Genomic DNA, 17,117 nt, shown 5'->3' on the forward strand with positions numbered 1-17,117 from the left:
TTTGCTTTTCTTTTTAAGGCCTTCTGATCTCCTTCTCAGAGAGTTCATCCATCCTCTCGCTCTCCCTTTTTTTTTCCCCTCAAAACACTTTATACAGAATTTTCTTTCTTTTCTTTTCCTTTTCCATCTCCTAGTCTCTTCCTAGTTGGTTTTAATAACAAAAGCTAGCAAAGAAATGGAATAAAGAAAGAAGGGTCAAAGAAAGCAAGAACACTTGAAATGGCCTAGTCAAACTTCAGATGAAACTTTTCTTCTAAGGGGCGTTGGATTGAGACAAGCAAAGCAATAAAAGAGACGGGTCTTTGGGCAAAGTGGTTTTGCTTATCTAACAGTCAAGCACTTTCCCTCTCTCTCTTTCTCTCTGATTTTTGGTATTCCGTTTTCAAGGAAACGAAGCTTGGAAATAAGTGAAAGGATGCAGACCAGAGACAGGATCCAAAGAAGGTTTTGAAGGATTTCATCAGATACCTAAAGTTGGAAAAGGCAAAGGTTTTCGTGATCAGAGTGAGAATTAGAGACGCCTCTGACGGAAACGTTTCACGAGTCAAGACTACTAACCCACGGTTTATTCAGTCAGCCTTCCTTATATTTCGAGCCTCTCTCTCTCTCTCTCTCTCGCCTCGAGCTTACTTTGCCTAAAATGACGGTTTATCTAAATTCCAAACGAGAGAAATAGAGATCAGCACCACCTCCATCATGCAGCATGAGAGCCTTTTCCATACCCTTAAAACTTAGTATACTTTTTTTGACAATAATAGTAGTAATAATAATAAGAATAATGGCATGCAGGAATCAGCGATTAAATTTCCAGGACGAATTTATCATTTGGTGTCAGCTTCTTTTCTTTTCTTTTTTTATTTTTATTTATCATTTTTTTCTCACATTTGAAGGTATTCGCTAGATGTACGTATTCACCATTAATTAGATCAAAGCAAAGAAACCCCTAGAGAGAACAGACAATGAGCCAGCCTGAAACTTCACCAGCTTTTTCACCGTAGGACTTATACGCTAAGAGAAGCTTCAAGAAGAATTTTTTTTCTTTCTTCTCTTTCTCCCTCTTAGTCTTGTCTTTCAAGTCTCTACTACTACATTAATGAAACTGGAAGATCAGAAAGAGGACAAGAAATAAAGACACTCCCAAGAAGAAGAATAAAGAAAAACCGAGAAAGATAATGTGGATGACATAACTTGCATTTTTGTTCACTCTAATCAAAACCAACCTGCATTCATGGCTGGGGAACAACAAAATACCGGATCAAACTTATGTACAGAACACCCACTTACACACTCAATCAACTGTCAGACTCTCGGGCCCAGGAAAGAACATGACAATCAAACAAGAGAGAGCAAGGGAAAAGTAAAGAGTAGCTGAATCTCTTGATTAATGAGTTCATCAAAGGAATTAACATTGAGAGGGAGGCATAAGATTCAACCCTAAATCATCCTTGGCCAACACAAAACGAGCCTTGTTGGTGTCCATACTCGTGGGAAGAGATGTCTGTTCCGGGTGCAATCTCTTTTTGGAATGAAGAGACACACCAAACAGCTTCGTTCGACTATTACTGTTATTGTTGTGGTTGTTGTCGTCGTCATTGTCGTTGGGTTCTTCGAGCACAGCTATAGAGGCATTTGAGGGAGTAGACGAGTTGAAAGAATCCTTGACATGGGAAGGTTGCTTTGGGCTGGACTGGTAAAACCCAAGCAGCTGGTGAAAAGGCTTTTGCACCATCGATGCTGCAGGAAGGTTGGTGATCGGAGGTGTAGGAGTGGGTGAAGGATTACAGATGACAAGAGAAGAAGGATAGGAATTACTAGGAGCAACGGGCCTCACATGGTTCTGCACGAAGTAGATAATATCATTATAGAGCTTCTTCATGTGTGCGAGTTCGGACATCAACATGGAATTGCTCCTTCTCAGTCTCTCGTTATCTTCCGAAAGTGCGGACACCGAGTTGTTCCCGCAACCACCGCCGCCGCCGCCAAAAACTGAAGCTCCTCCTCTTGGAGACGACATCGGTGATGAGTCACACCAATTCGTTTGTTCATCTGAATCGGAAGGAGAGATGCTAACCCGGCTCGGAAATGGGAAGAAACCAGGGCCACCAATAGCACCAGCAGCACCGATCGGCGAATGCGGGTGGTGATGTGGATGATGGTGATGGCTAATGGACACTTGGGGTTGAGATGTCTTTCTTCGATGGATTTCGCATAGCAAGTGTTTCTCTCCTTTCTTGAAAAAATCGTTGGCGAACTCCCACCGGTCCGGGACAATCTTCCTGAAACCCTATTTTTGCAATAAAATCAAACAAACCAACCAACAACAAGGATTAGTTGACGGAACAGTACTATCATCATGTGTGTGCCTCTGTGTGTGTGTGAGAGAGAGAGAGAGAGGAACGTACGTAGGTGTTTAGCTGACGGACGAAGCTAGAAAAATTGTTGTGCTTGAAGTAGTTAGGAAGGAGATCGCGAGCAAACTCGGGAGGACGCCAGACGACGAAAGTGGTGCCGTCTTCGCCCCAAGAGACGATATGATCGGTGGTGGGATCATCGACGAGTTGGTAGGTTTTGGTGAGGAAGGGAGCTGGTACAGATTTGTGAGAGTCTAACGACAGTAAGATGCCTTCACAATTATCTAGCATAAGAGCCATGAAAGAGGTGTGGAAATTACTTGTCGTCAAAGAATGACGCAGAAAGAAAAGATCAAAAAAAAAAGCTGTAAAAGAAGAGAAGGTTAGTTTGGAAGCAGATAGAGCGGGTGAGAGAGGATGATGGTACCGGGAGAGAGAGAGAGAGAGAGAGAGTTGGGAGGGGAGGGAGGGGGGGGCTTGATGGGTAAGTGTGCGTGCGTGGGAGTGGGAGTGGGGGAAAAAATATGTTGTAAAAGAAGGGAAGGGTTAAGGGAGGTTGGGTTATGCGGTTGTTGTTTCTTTCCTCGGTTTTGTAGTGCGAGAATATGTGTCTGTCTGTCTACGACTGTGAGAGGGGAGTTTCAAGACAAACCCGTGACCGTCTCTCTCTCTCTCTCTCTCTCTCTCTTAACTCGATCCCGCTCCACAGCACAGCACTCTCACCCCTGCAGAGGCAACGTACTGCTCCTTAGTCCTTAAATTATACCTCATCTTAATTCTGACTCAGAACTCTACCGAGTCTACTAAACTGGGAAACTCGCGGATCAACTCGTGGGTTATGTGTTGATTAATAAGATAAGTTAAAATTCTATAAAATGGAAATAACCAGATGAATTTCCGAATCAATTTTATATATTGATTCCTACTCGGTTTGATCTCAAATTTTGACTTAACGAAATAACGATGATCCCTGTTCTCTACTGAGCTTCAGCTAATCAACCCAATATATAACTACCCCCCCCCCCCCTGAGGGTTGTGATTGGTGTTTAGACTTAGAAGAGATTCCGGTGTAACCGGTTACAGGAAATTTGAAATCGTTAACGTACACTGACGGGTATAGGTACAAATATCACCTGTAACCACAGCTGCCGGTTTGCCTGTAACCACCAATCAGAAGACAGCGACTCGGTTACCTTCTGGAGAAAATGAGACAGTGTGATCACGATATATCATCAGGATAAAATATATTGAATCATTCATAAGCATAATTTTAAGCCCCTAATAACACTGATCATAACCCCACCCGTGTATTCTTAGTTAGCTTGGGCCCACACGTAGATCAAAGGGTTCTGATTTGCTATTACAGAAGATTCATGCGACCATGGGTCATAGCAATTCTACATGGGGGATGGGCCGGATGGCTCCCCTCCAATTGAGGCAATATTAACTATCCCACAGTCCCACTTTAAAAATATACTATATTGGAATTAGGGTTGGTTCCTTTTTGGAGTAAAGTGGAATTCGGAAACTGGGGAGCTTTTAAGCCTTCGAGTTGACATTCTATATTGATCCCCCCCTCTCTCTCTCTCTCTCGCTTCTTTTGCATTTAAATTTTCTTTGAAGAAAGCAAAGAAAAATCTTCCTTTCGGAACCCTGAAATTAGACAAACATATATAATATTTATGTATGGGTAGATGCAGTAGTAGTAACAATACGGATGGGAGAAAAGAAAAAAAAAAAAAAAAAGATATTTTTGGGTTGGTGACTTTTGTGTGGGTGGGTGGGTTGGCCTCATGGGCGTGGATTCACGTCAAACGAGTGTACTCTTTTTCATTTGTAGCTTTGCTTTCCCTTTATTGTTTAATCCCCACCAACCTGCACTCCCCACACTTGGAATCTCATCATTTTCTACTTACACATATATAGATACATCGAACACCGTGATAAGATTTAAAGCCTGTAGAGAAGACATTTTCTTCTTCTCCTTCTTCTTCCTTAGCTTCTTCTATTTCTACTACTACTACTTCTCTTTTTCTTGTATATTCCAAACTTCAATATCGCATAGATATGCTCTCCAGCTCCTACCTTTACTGAAACACTAGATGGATAGATAGCTTTAGCTTACCTTTCCTTTTCCTTTAGGGCAGGCTCACCTATAGGGCTCCTCTCGGCTCGGCTTGATTGGCCTTCTGGTCCAGGTGATTGAATTGAATTATTGGGCCCAAAAGTTTCCATGAATAACTGAAAATGCAGCCTTTTTCTTTCTCGTAATTATCCAAGAAAATAAAATATTTATATTAGTTTCGCTTTCTCTGTACAAGAAATGACATGGAGGCCTCAAGTGGGGACATGATGAGATGGACCAGTGCTCATCAAATGACTAAATCATGCCTAATTATTTCTCAAAGATACCCATCTGATTATTATTATCATGTCTTCACTACTTAATTATTAAAATAAAAGACAAGTAGTAGAGTAAAGTAATTTGCACCAGTCCCAATCCTTCTAGTTTTCTTTCATTATATTTTCCTGAGAGATGGTTTCTTTTGGTGGGTCTATTCAGATTTTTCTCTAGGCGAACTCTTCTCCATGTAGCCACTACTACATACACGATGATGATGATGGTGTAGAGATTCTTCGTATGTGCCATATATCCGGTGCCTCCTCCAACATCACTTATTCTGTTTTAAAATCCTAATTCCCATGCAATGCTGCTCTTCGGAATATTATATTTCATTTGAGAAATGATGAAACTATATTCATGTAGTTGGCCCCATGTACTTAAGACAAGCCTTGGATGATAATCATAGTGATGATGATTTGAGAAAGCATCTTAAGAAGATTCTTCTTAATTAGTAGTAGATTTGGCAAAAAGTTGATCCAATCTGCGAATCCGATTCAACCCAACTCGAAAAAACAGGGCTAGAGTCTCATATTTAACTACTTCAATGTGAGAATGAACCAGCCCAACCCAATTCGAAAAAACTGGGTTGGGTTGGGTTGGGTCATGGGTCAGCCCGCTGACCCGATTGTCAAGTCTAATTGGGACTATTTATGCGTTGTTAGAATTTTCCACTCTTTAACTTTTTTCTATGTAGTCTTTACTCTTTATTGTTTACTCTTTAAATTGTTAAATGTTCAAGTTTTTTTATTTTATATTTAAAATTTTAAGGTTAATTCCTTTAATTTTGGCATTTTCTTGTAGTTTTTTTTCATTTTTTTTTAATTTCACTTATTTTTTAGGATGACCCAAATCGACCCATGGGTCAATCCTAACCCAAACATTTAGGGTTAGGGTCTAGCATTCGATAACCCAACCCGAAATTCAACCCAAAGTGTCTTGACCCAACCCGAACCTAACCCACCCAACCCAATTGCCATGTCTAATTGGTAGTAGAAAAGAATAGAGATAAAGGAAAACAAAATGAACTCAAGTCTTGGAATGGTTGTCTATTCACTAAATGTATGTAAATGTTTAATAGCTAATGGTCTTTCCTTGTAGGAATGTGCCATTAAGACCCCGTTCACTTTTCAGTAAATTATTTACCCGGGTAAATACAATTATCTGGGTAAGTTTTCCTTGGGAAACACTTACCCAAGTAAATGTATTTACCCAGATTCTTTTATTTTTCAAGTAAAAAAGGAAATGGCTATTTTAGCCATAAAGATTCATTATTAAAAGAGTCATTTTTATCCCATTCAGGTGTTGGAAACTTTCCCCGCAGGTGGGAAAGCTATTTAATTATCCACCTACAAGATGGGTATCACTAACCCGGGTAAGTGATAGTGTGATACTTAAGAAAACAAACTTTCCCTCGTCCCCACATTAATCTGGAAAAAAGAATATGAGATTCTTGGTCAATGGAAACCAAAATACCATTGACCTACTTTTTTCCCTCTCAAAATCCAAAAAAAAGATGTCCCCCTAAGAGAGAGAGAGACCTTGAACCAATCGAAGTACTGACCCTCTTTATCTTTCACATAAATATTTAAGAGGGTGGTCAAATTTGGTTCCAGACTAGTTCTTAGCTAACTAGCCTGCCAATATTGGACCTGTTTAGTGAAGACCCCAGTATTACTAGCTAGGGAACCTGGGCTACTCAATTCTGGTAGAACATAGAACCATGTTAATGAACATTTTACTGAGAGTTTCCCTGACGCCACCCGCCTCCTTTATTACTGCTGCTACATGATATAGATAGTATTATATATCCCCATGTCTTGACTCTTGTTACCTTGTTTGTGGCGGGATACAAATACAACCCCATAAATAGTTTTTCTTTTACTATGTTAAAGGAAGAACACAGAGAAAAAAACAAAACAAAATAAGCCAATTGATTTGAAACCAAGTTCCAAAACAATATGAGAGAGAGAGACAGAGACAGAGACATTGCATCATGCACGTGATAATGCATTAGATGAAAAATATAAGGCATGTGATAAGCTTCAAGTCCCGATATTCAATTATAAATATATTAGAAAGTTTGGTTCCCGGCCACGACGGCCAGTCTGAGAGTCTGATATCAAAACCTTCTAAAACTTCCTTTCCTTTTCTCCTCTTCCCCTTCTATTTCCTTCTCCCACCTTCTTTCCCAGTTCAGACTTCTTCACACACCACACCCTGCCCCACTGCGATGTTACAGACATGCAGCGGCAGCGGCTGACAAGGGGACAGTCTCCTTGATGGGTTTTGTTTATACTATTCTCGTGATCCTTGTTGTTTGTATATTAACTATCTCTCTCACCACTCCAAGCACCATCTGTTTCATTACTCCCTAGTCCCTACAATAAATGCACAGCTCCTACATCATATCATCAAATCTCAACCATCCATTCCATTTTCCTAACATAGAGAGGGGGTGGGGGTTAGGGTGTCCATGGATTGGACTACACTAAAAACATGTACATGTACAATACAGACATAACTGGTGAGGAAAGGGAGGGACAACTTACAACTATATAGGTAGGTCATTCATATTTCATCAAGCTAGCAGTTGCTGGTGTCATTCTATTGGTGTGAATTCCGAATTCTCCTTGTAATTTAACGTATTAAAGGCATCGAGGAAATGGGTCCATGGATTTGACTAATCTGATAGCTAGATGTGCATGTGCTCAGTGATGCTATCTCTCTCTCTCACACGCACACACACACAATATATATATATATATATATATATATATATATATCATACAAAGTAATTCATCTCTATATATTTTAAATTTTTCTATCCTCAGCTAGGCAGCTTAGTCCATCCATCCCTATTCCCCTATTCCCTATAAGTGTTTAGTGTATGGTGAGAGAGAGAGAGAGAGAAAAAGAGGCCCACTGTTTACTGAACTAATGACAAAGGCAGCTTCACAAGTTGTCCGGAAGCAACTTTCACAGACCATACAAATTAAAGCCCACCACTACCACCAACTCGCTTACACGCAGAGTGAAGAGGAAGAGCCAAGAAGATTCTATTCTAATTTCTAAAATGCAGTGAAGGGGAAGTGAACCCACACCTCCACCTACACCTCTCTCTCTCTCTCTCTGTCTCTCTCTCTCTCTCCTCACATGACCACCGCCAATTGCTTTCAAGCCCCAGCAGTACTAAAAACAAGCAGGTAAATACAAAGATTGAATAAATCTCAAGTAAAAAGAAGAAAAAACAAGGAAAAGAAAATCCAAACGAGGCTTTCAAGGACAGACAACTTAAAAACACAGAGCTGATACGCAGAAAAGTAATTAAACCAATTTTTTTTTAAAAACACATGACAACCGTCATATATATATATATATATGACTCATGCATCTCTCCCCCTCTGAGTTCTGAACTCTGAAGATTCCACATATATACATATTTATTTAATAATAATAATAATAAAAATAACAACAAATAATTAGAAATATCATCTCCAAAAGGAATCAATCTCTTTATTTTATAAGACAAGCTACAAGGTTCTTTCTTCTGTCTCTTCTCAAACTCTCTTTTGTCTCTTTATCTGTCCGATCTCATTCATTTGCACGGCGAGAAACGCAAACACCCACCCTTATTTATATTATATTTCTCTTCTTACTCTTACACACACGCAAACTGACATATTTATCTCTCTCTTTCTCTTTCTTTCTCTCTCTCTCTGGAGTGAGTGAGTGTGTCGGTCAAACATGTTGAACCTCCTCTGCTGCACACGGTGTTTTTTGTTTGGTTTGGCAAAAATACGGTCGATTGATTTTAAAACAAATAGTTATGGGTTCACGAGGAAATGGCAATTTGATATTAATCGACCAGACAAGAGACCCGTTTGTCTTTCGACTACGTGACCAAAGCTTTGCCTTCTCAGTTGTTCCTATTGACGCCTCTGTCCCTCGATAATTGAGTAACTGTTGTTTCATGGATATGAATACGTACACAATTCTTTTCCAGGAGATTCGCTGCAACCAAAAGGAGTGAATTAACAGATGTCGATCTTTTTTGTTTCATTTTTTCCCTTTCTTTTTTGAGGGCCCGGAAACCGTCTAACCCGGACCCGTCTCATGTCAACACGTGGAGGATGCTCGCATGTAAACCTTGTTTGTCACCAGCATGGTAGGTCGTGTCAATAATTTTCACCCCATTTCAGTAAGCTTTCTTCAGTTCTGATCACTTTCTGCATCATAAGAATTTTTTTGATAAAAGCAGCCCAACAATAAGAGCTAGCTCTGTGTATGGCGTTCTCAGTGCCAAGAATTCAATTGATTGAAATGGAGAGAGAGAGAGAGAGAGAAGGGAGATTCAATCCCTTACCTACGCAAAAATACAACGAATTAATAATTAAGGATAGAATAACACTGTAAATAATTTGTCCATGGCATATAAGAAGAGTACCTCTAGCTAGGCCAAGAATCATATGCTATATGATTCAATTGATTTTTTTTATGTATATCAGATAAAGAATTGAATTTTTTTTCGGTAAAACAATGAATTCAGAATCCTAAAATATTATACCGATGAGTCTAGATGTCTTGCACTTTTTCCCCTACACTTCCATATCAGTCTGTGATTAGTGTTCGTTTCTATCTTACGCTCATACAATGGATATTTATCCACAATTCGACTTGCCCCATTTGGGCCTTCAACCCGCTCACCCCAGTTAGCACAGGATTTTTTGACCATTGATCGGGTTTGGGGTGGGAGACTCTGATCGGGTTCGGGATTTTTAGCCCTTGGGGTATAGCCTAGCCTATAGGGCAGGGTACCCCTTTGCCATTCTTATTAATGGGACATCTTTGACATAACACAAATCCAGTTTAGCGACATTTATGGCTGTACTCTGTACTTTGTTAGGGGGGGCTGTTTAACCAATAATAACGACCCTTATCAGCCCTGCGACCAAGTGGTTGTGGACTTGTGGGGCTTTGATGGTATCACGTGGGGTGTTATTATTTGTTAAATATCCCTCACACATCCATCAGGTGCAACTAATCTGGACTCATAACAGACTGATTTTTTATTTTTATTTTTATTTTTCCAGACTGAATTGAAATGCAGGAAAAAGCCTAGAAAAAAGTGTAGGAGAACTGAATTGGCTTTGCAAATTTACCCCACCAGATGGAGTCGGATAAAAATGAAATTTATAGAACTACTGTAAAATTATATGCAATAATATGGGAATCTTCACTTACCTAATATGAAGTAATCTTTTATCTGTCTCTCTATACATAAAATCTATACCTCTTGCTGTTGCTTGGATGGTTATAACGCACTGTAACTTCACGAATTTTCTAACTTTCCTCTGTCAGAAAACTATTCGAAATTTTGTAACTCTTCAATAATAAACACAAAAAACTAGATCATACGATCATGAAGATCTGTACAATAAACACACACACACAAAAAAAAAAACATATATACTAACTTTTGCATTATTATTTTGTTTATAAGTATGATCATGATTATTTAATAAACCATGAATTTGTGCATTCAAATGCTATAAAAATAAATAAAACGCAGTCCTTTGGTTTGGGAGTTGTTTCAAAACTTATTCTTGTGATTTTTTTCCTTCTGTACTATGCGGTTAAAGTTGGTCCATGGTTTTGAAAATAATAATACAATTTAGGCTCAGTTTGGAAGGAGTACAAAAGCAAATATGTAGAATGCAAAATCATGTATTTTTGTATTATTTTGCATTTATTTGTATTTGTACTTATATATATATAATTACAACAGTATTTAAAACTAACATAATTTTAATAATTTACGTTAATTTATTGGGAGTTTAAAAAATTTAAGCATTTTTTTTTAATAAATTGTCATAATCCTACAAAAGTTTGAATTTAATGTTATAAGGTTACATTAGTAAAAGGTCATGTCTTTTCTTGTTTCCAAACGTACTTGCTCTTAAAATTTGAGAAAGGTTCTTCTGTGAGAGAAATTTGACAAAAAGTTATTTTCTGTTTGTAAAACTCAAAGTTTATTTTTTGTGTAATTGATGGCTTTTCGTTGAATGGTTTTATAGACCAACTTTATCCAATATCAAAAGTATTATTGAAAGATGTGGTATATCCTTTTGTGAGAATAACTTTATAGCATGTTATCCCATCAAATAGTCACTCCCTTTTTCTTGCTACGGTATTTATCCATTCTTTGTTAGTTTTTTCTCTCTCTCTCTTTTTTTTTTTTTTTAATTTTCAGTACAAAGTGAACGTTTTGTCATTTGATAAGTTCAGGTACTTTTGCTTAGCGTTATGTGGGAATTGGAGATACAGTTTGAACCACAATCATTTTTGGGCACATGAACTCTTGGGTTTGATGCCGCTTAATTTGAGTTTCAAATTTATAGCTGTAAATTTGGGATAGTCTCAACATTATAAAATATTTTCCATTACTGTGTCTCTATTATTGTTTAGAGTTGAAGGATAATTATTCTCATGCAATGCATATATGTAAAAAATAATTATTCTCCTTCTAAAATTTGTTTTGATTGAACAGAAACATCTGTAACTCCCCCCAAATTAGAAAGATACAAATATGGTATTTCAAACTTTGTATTTACACTCTTCCCAAATTACAAATACAAAGTTTCGGAATACAACTATATATACAAATATAGACTATGTACAGCGTTTTGCACTGAATAGATTTGTATCTACACTCTTCCTAAACAGAGCATAAGAGAAGAGAAAAGTGATGACACAATAATTCAGGAAATGCTTTATCACGATACGTAAGCGTTGCATCACATCCAAGTAGAAATAGTTTAATTTGGGTTCCCCTTATCACCGGTGTGGTGTGGAACTTGTTAATCAGGATGCGTCCTTATTCCCAGGAGTCATGGTTAGACCCTACCAAACTATCCAAAGTAAGATTGGGCCACGTATAGGATATTCAGGCTTTTAGGTTTTTCTCTGGCTAGCTTGTATTTTTTCCATTAATACTTACAACTTAAAAAATTTTAGAGAACTTACTTTTTATAACTTGATAATATTATTTTAAAATTTTATTTGTTGTCAGTTGGAGGGTTAGAAGGGATAGGGGTAATAGACAAAAAAAAAAAAAAAGGATATGGGTCCAAGTAGTAAGAAATGCTTTAAAGCATCGATAATTTAGTAATAGATATGACATTAAACAGATTTGAATGACAAGGATAGGAGTAATGCAGCTGACCCCCATATAGTTGGGCTAAGTCTTGGATGATGATGAACAGTTTTTCATTTATAAATTTAATTAATCTGAAGAGGAAAATTTTTAAATTTAATTAAGAGGTCAAATTGAAGAAGTCACTTAAGTCCTATACATACGTGCATAAAATGCAAGATTCCCTCATTAAAAGAATAAGAAGAAGAAGGGAGAGGGAGAAAGAAAAAAAGAAAAGAAAAGAAGAGAGAGAGAAAGAGCACCTTCGAGACTAGTCCATCCAGCATATTAAAGTTCCAAAAGAGCTTCTTGGCAATGATGACCTACATAGCTTCCAATCAGAAAAGCTAACAAATTTTAACACACTTTAGAGATACATAAAAAGGAGAGAACAACAATGGGTGTCTTTTTCTCCATTATCCTTCTCTCCTTCTTTTAACTACATCTCTCTCTGTATATATATATTTCATTTATCCTTTCTTCAATTTGCCATAAATTAAAGTTCATGGCTTTGTTGAAAGACATGGAATCACATCTACGTGAAAGGTGAAAGGAGAAGACGACGTTTGTACGGTGTCCTCCCAAGGAAAAAGGTGTCAAATATGCATAGAATATACACCTGTTTTGTAGGTGTCACGGTGTCTCGCTGCACTGCAACCCACTTAGAGTTGAGGGGTTGAGGAGGCTATATTATATTATATATTAAATGTCTTCAAATTGGAAATGGGCCCAATTGCAATTGGTAGCTTTAATTTTTATGGGTTCATTTGAACCACGGGATTGTGATAATGATGGGGCCGGCCGGATGTGGTCCAGATGGCAGGCATGTGCAGTCTACGCAAGTCAAGAGCTCTAGCTAGACGTAGTAAACCTGAGTATGGATAGCAACAAGCAAAAGGCAATTAATTAAGGTGATCCATCGGATGTGAATAAAGACATGAAATGGTGGTTTGCATGTTTGGATAGCATGAGCATGAAGAATTCATCAGGGTCAGGGGGAGACACAAAGGCTGTTGGATCACATGCTCATCACCTTCTTTTCGTCTTCTCTTCTCTTCTTTTTATATCGTGCTCCAATATAACGTTAAAGAAAGGTGATACTGATACCTTCCCACAGAGATAGAGACAGAGAGAAATAGAAAGAGAAACCCACCATTCAAGGCTGCTGCGGCTAAGCCCTCAACCCAAGGGATTCCGTGGAATGGACCCACCACATCATCCCAACAATCATTTCATGCACACGAAGAGCCACTCTCGTCTCACGTCCAAGCTGCTACCCAATTAATTTCCCAACTACCAAGTGATTAAAATAGTGGGGATTGCTTTGGTGTTATTTTGTTCTAATTTGAGCCTGCCGAGGAGCGAGTATATATCGAAGGCAACAATATTACTTCGGACTTCCAAAGCTTCCTCTTAAAATATTGCATGGCATTATTTTGTTTTCGCTCTGCTTTGTTCTTTTCTCCTTTGAGCTAGCTGCTAGCACATCGACGGAACAACAATGATGGACGCCTTCGCCTTGTTATTTAAATCTATGCTTCCTTATTTGCACATCTCCTTTTCACTTTCCGCCGGAGAACCTACGCCGACAGTCGGCTCTCTAGTTTCTTTCTCCCTTCAGTTTAAATTGACGTGTAAAAGGAAAAAAGTGGAATACCCAAATGACTGATGTAATTTAATGTGCTACTTGTTTTATGCCAATTTTTCATTAATACAAAATTTATGAGAATAATCAAATATTGATTATTGAAAGACGCTTTCTATGATACCGGAAAAGTAGCATACCTGAAAAACAATTCAGTTGATTGAGATGATTAGGGTTCGACTATGATACCCCGAAAACTTGAAAATTTTGAAACCAATCAACTGGCATCATTACATTGAAACCAATCAGGTGGTATTTATCAAAATTCATCAAAAGGTTGACTGATCAAATCTCTTCCAATATTCCGCCTTTCTAGAAGTATAGATTTTTTTTTTCATAAAAGAGATACGTATTAAGAAGCAAATCCATAATAAAAAAAAAATTAACTGCTTTCAAAAATTAATTAATTAAAAATTAACAAATAAAACCAGTTCTAAATGCTTATATTATATTTAAATGGGATGGCAAAACTGCCCCCAAGAAATCAAGACAAAATTAATTGCCCGGATCATTTTATTTCAACATTAAATGGAGATTGGGTAGTTAATGGAAATTATCCATTGCTTTAGACAGTTAAATTTCAACGAAACCTATATTTCCTACTCACGTTTCTTATCCACACTCTACCCGCCATGAATTGCAACCACACATCTCACAATTCAAGATGGCGATGTGTGGTTGCAATTCACAAGGGGTAGAGTGTGGGTAGAGAGTGGTGGGCAGGAAATCCGGTTTGAATTTCAACCATAAAACGGAAATCTTTGAACACTCCCTTTAGATTAGAAGATAGAGAAATAGAGGAATTCTTTCAAAATTAGACCTATTAGTATGTAATTATTGAGGAAAAAAAGCAAGTTTCATGATCTCTCCCCTCTAACTTTACCTATATATACAGACTATGTCCTGTACTTTTAACTATTCATATTTTTAACCAACAAATTGAAGTTTATTCCAAAACACCCTTAGATACGTTTCTCTCACTTTTTCTCGAACACTAATTGGTCATATAAATCACCAAGGATCTTTTTTTTTTCAGATTTTGAGAGGGGGAAAGTTGATCAATGGTATTTCAATTCCCATGTTTTTTTTTCAGATTTATATGAGATTCATAGAAAAATCATTTTCTCTAGGTATTACTTAATCGGATAAGTGATACCCATCTCCCAAGTGGATAAATAACTTTTTCACTGGGGAATTTGTCAACACTAGCTTGGATGGGACAAAATTGTCCCTTTTAATAATGGCTTTTTATGACTAAAACAGTCATTGTCTTATTTAATTAATTACCAAGGAAAAAAATTACATGGGTAAATAGCTTCCTAAAAAACAAACGGGGCCTAAAGATTTATTTGATACAAATTTCACTTTATCCCTTAGACTTTCTATAATGATTTCAGCTTAGAATATTAAATAGACTATTTATTGTTGATATATATTTTGAATAAAGCAGTTTTAAACCGAGCTATAATATATTAAAAATCAAATCTTTACCTAAAGGCTAATTCCAAACCACTATAAAGAAATTAAATGATTAGAAAAGAAAGGATGTGAATATCTAATTCAGATGACAATAAGTCCAAAAATTCTTATACATGTAATGTATTTTTTCGTATTTTTCTAACATATATAATATTTATCTAAGCAAATTAAGTGATTGTTAGTTTATAATATTGCTTCTTTACTAATTTATTGGTGAAAAAGAGACATAAAAATAAGCTTTGAAACAGTTTAGTTTTGTAGGGATTTTGAAAATAAAATTCAATTTATTGTATAAAACATAGTAGACAATGAAGAGAGAGAGAGGGATCTCTTGTAATGTTAGGTAAAGTTAATTAGGGGAGAAAATGAAAATGTCCTTCACTGGGTAACTTGTTTTACCGGTTTGCCAATGGGCAAAATTGTCAATAAAACAGGTTTTGAATTGGTTTGGCTTTTGTAGGGGTGTTGTTGAAGACAAGGCTTAGTTTATTGGGTACAAGTGAAGAATTTCTCTGATCATAAGCAAAGGACAAGGGAGACAATGAAATTTGTCCCCCCTCCCCCACAAAAAGAAAAAACTGTTGATACTTACTTTAACATTTCACATGATTGACAACAATTATTCAAGCATTCACTTTATATGGAGTAAGCATATATTCTCCTTTTTGAAGTGGTTCTTGAATCCCAACACTTTACTTTTGCAAATAAATTAGGTCTCTCTCTTATGCTTTTAACCAGCTGCTGTTACGTTATATATAGCTGGCAATATAAAATGGGATCTAAAGGTGTCTCTCACAGTCACAGGTCTCGTTTACTCAAAATTAATCTTCCATAGTCTATTACTGTTCTCGGCTATGAAAGAAATTAAGTGTCTTTTAGTATTTTTCTTTTTTCATTTGTTAAATTTTGAAGTTCTATTATGATGTATCCATGTATATTAAATTCAGATCTCAACCAATTATATTAATTAAGAAAATTTTATTTATTATTAATTCATGTTTCATTGGTCCACGTCTTTTGCTGCACGGTGCACTGGATGCACTACAAGTTTTGCTTAAATTTTATTATTATTTTTTGTAACTTCTATTTAATATCTTCATTTGAATTATTACAGCATTTGTATTGGCATTACTAAATAGCTAGGAGAAGGAAAACAAAACTCATTGGATGCTGTGATGTATAAATTACTATGACTAAAATAGCCTTAGTTGAGTTTCAAAATCATAATTAAAATTTTCAATGGTACATATAAATGGCATTTTAGTTGTGTACTACTCATGAAAAGAAAATATAATAGTCTTTACAAAAGAAAAGAAAAAGAAAAACACAAGTACAGTAAAGAAAATTCGTTAACTAGAAAAATACTACACTTTCCACCAAAAAAAAAGAAGATAAATACTACACAATGAGTTTTTAAAAAACAAACATAATTGCTAATAAACTGATACAAAAAAAAAAAAAAATACCTGATTCAGTTTTGTTTTTATTTGTTTGTAATATGATTTGTATTCCTACTGATACAAATTTTGTACCTTTTATCTCACTGGCAGTGCGAATTTTGGATCTTAAAAATTGATACAAAAATCAAGATTTGCACCAACTTCCTCTTGCCTTAATTCTTTCTCGTATGAGATGGGACCACATCATCTTGCTTCCTACCTTACTCATAGTGAGATAACCCTCCTACCTCCATTCTCTTTCATTTAATGTGAAGGTCACTTCATTTTAATTGTCTCTCAAAAACAAATAAGACAATATTAAATCTGAAGAAAAAGTAAACCAGTGCAAATGATTCAGAAGTGCCCATTTGTTGAAGTTGCTTGACACCTCTTTAGTCATAGTAGCCCAGGCCGATTGGATATCTGTTCTCTTTTTTTTCTTATATTTATTTTTTTCTCAATTTGTTAATACAGTAATACAATATAACCAAAGAAGGTATTAATTATTATGATACTTAGTTATTAAAAAAAAAAGAATTGAGATGAGCGCTTTATAGAACTTGAGACATATAATATTGTTATTTTTGGGTATGTTTTGTTATTAATC

General features: G+C 36.5%; 1 protein-coding gene across 1 annotated transcript; it reads right to left on the reverse strand.

The window, feature by feature from the left end:
• Window positions 1-1,175: 1,175 nt before the first annotated feature.
• On the reverse strand, window positions 1,176-3,076 carry LOC104606155 (heat stress transcription factor B-4-like). Its single transcript, XM_010271229.3, has 2 exons — window positions 2,403-3,076; window positions 1,176-2,284 (listed from the first exon to the last, which is right to left on the reverse strand). The coding sequence occupies exons 1-2, from the start codon at window positions 2,649-2,651 to the stop codon at window positions 1,403-1,405; spliced, it is 1,131 nt and encodes a 376-aa protein (XP_010269531.1). The 5' UTR covers window positions 2,652-3,076; the 3' UTR covers window positions 1,176-1,402.
• Window positions 3,077-17,117: the final 14,041 nt, after the last annotated feature.

This window comes from Nelumbo nucifera, chromosome 5, assembly GCF_055504915.1.
Source record: "Nelumbo nucifera cultivar China Antique chromosome 5, China Antique-T2T, whole genome shotgun sequence".
Taxonomy (NCBI): domain Eukaryota; kingdom Viridiplantae; phylum Streptophyta; class Magnoliopsida; order Proteales; family Nelumbonaceae; genus Nelumbo; species Nelumbo nucifera.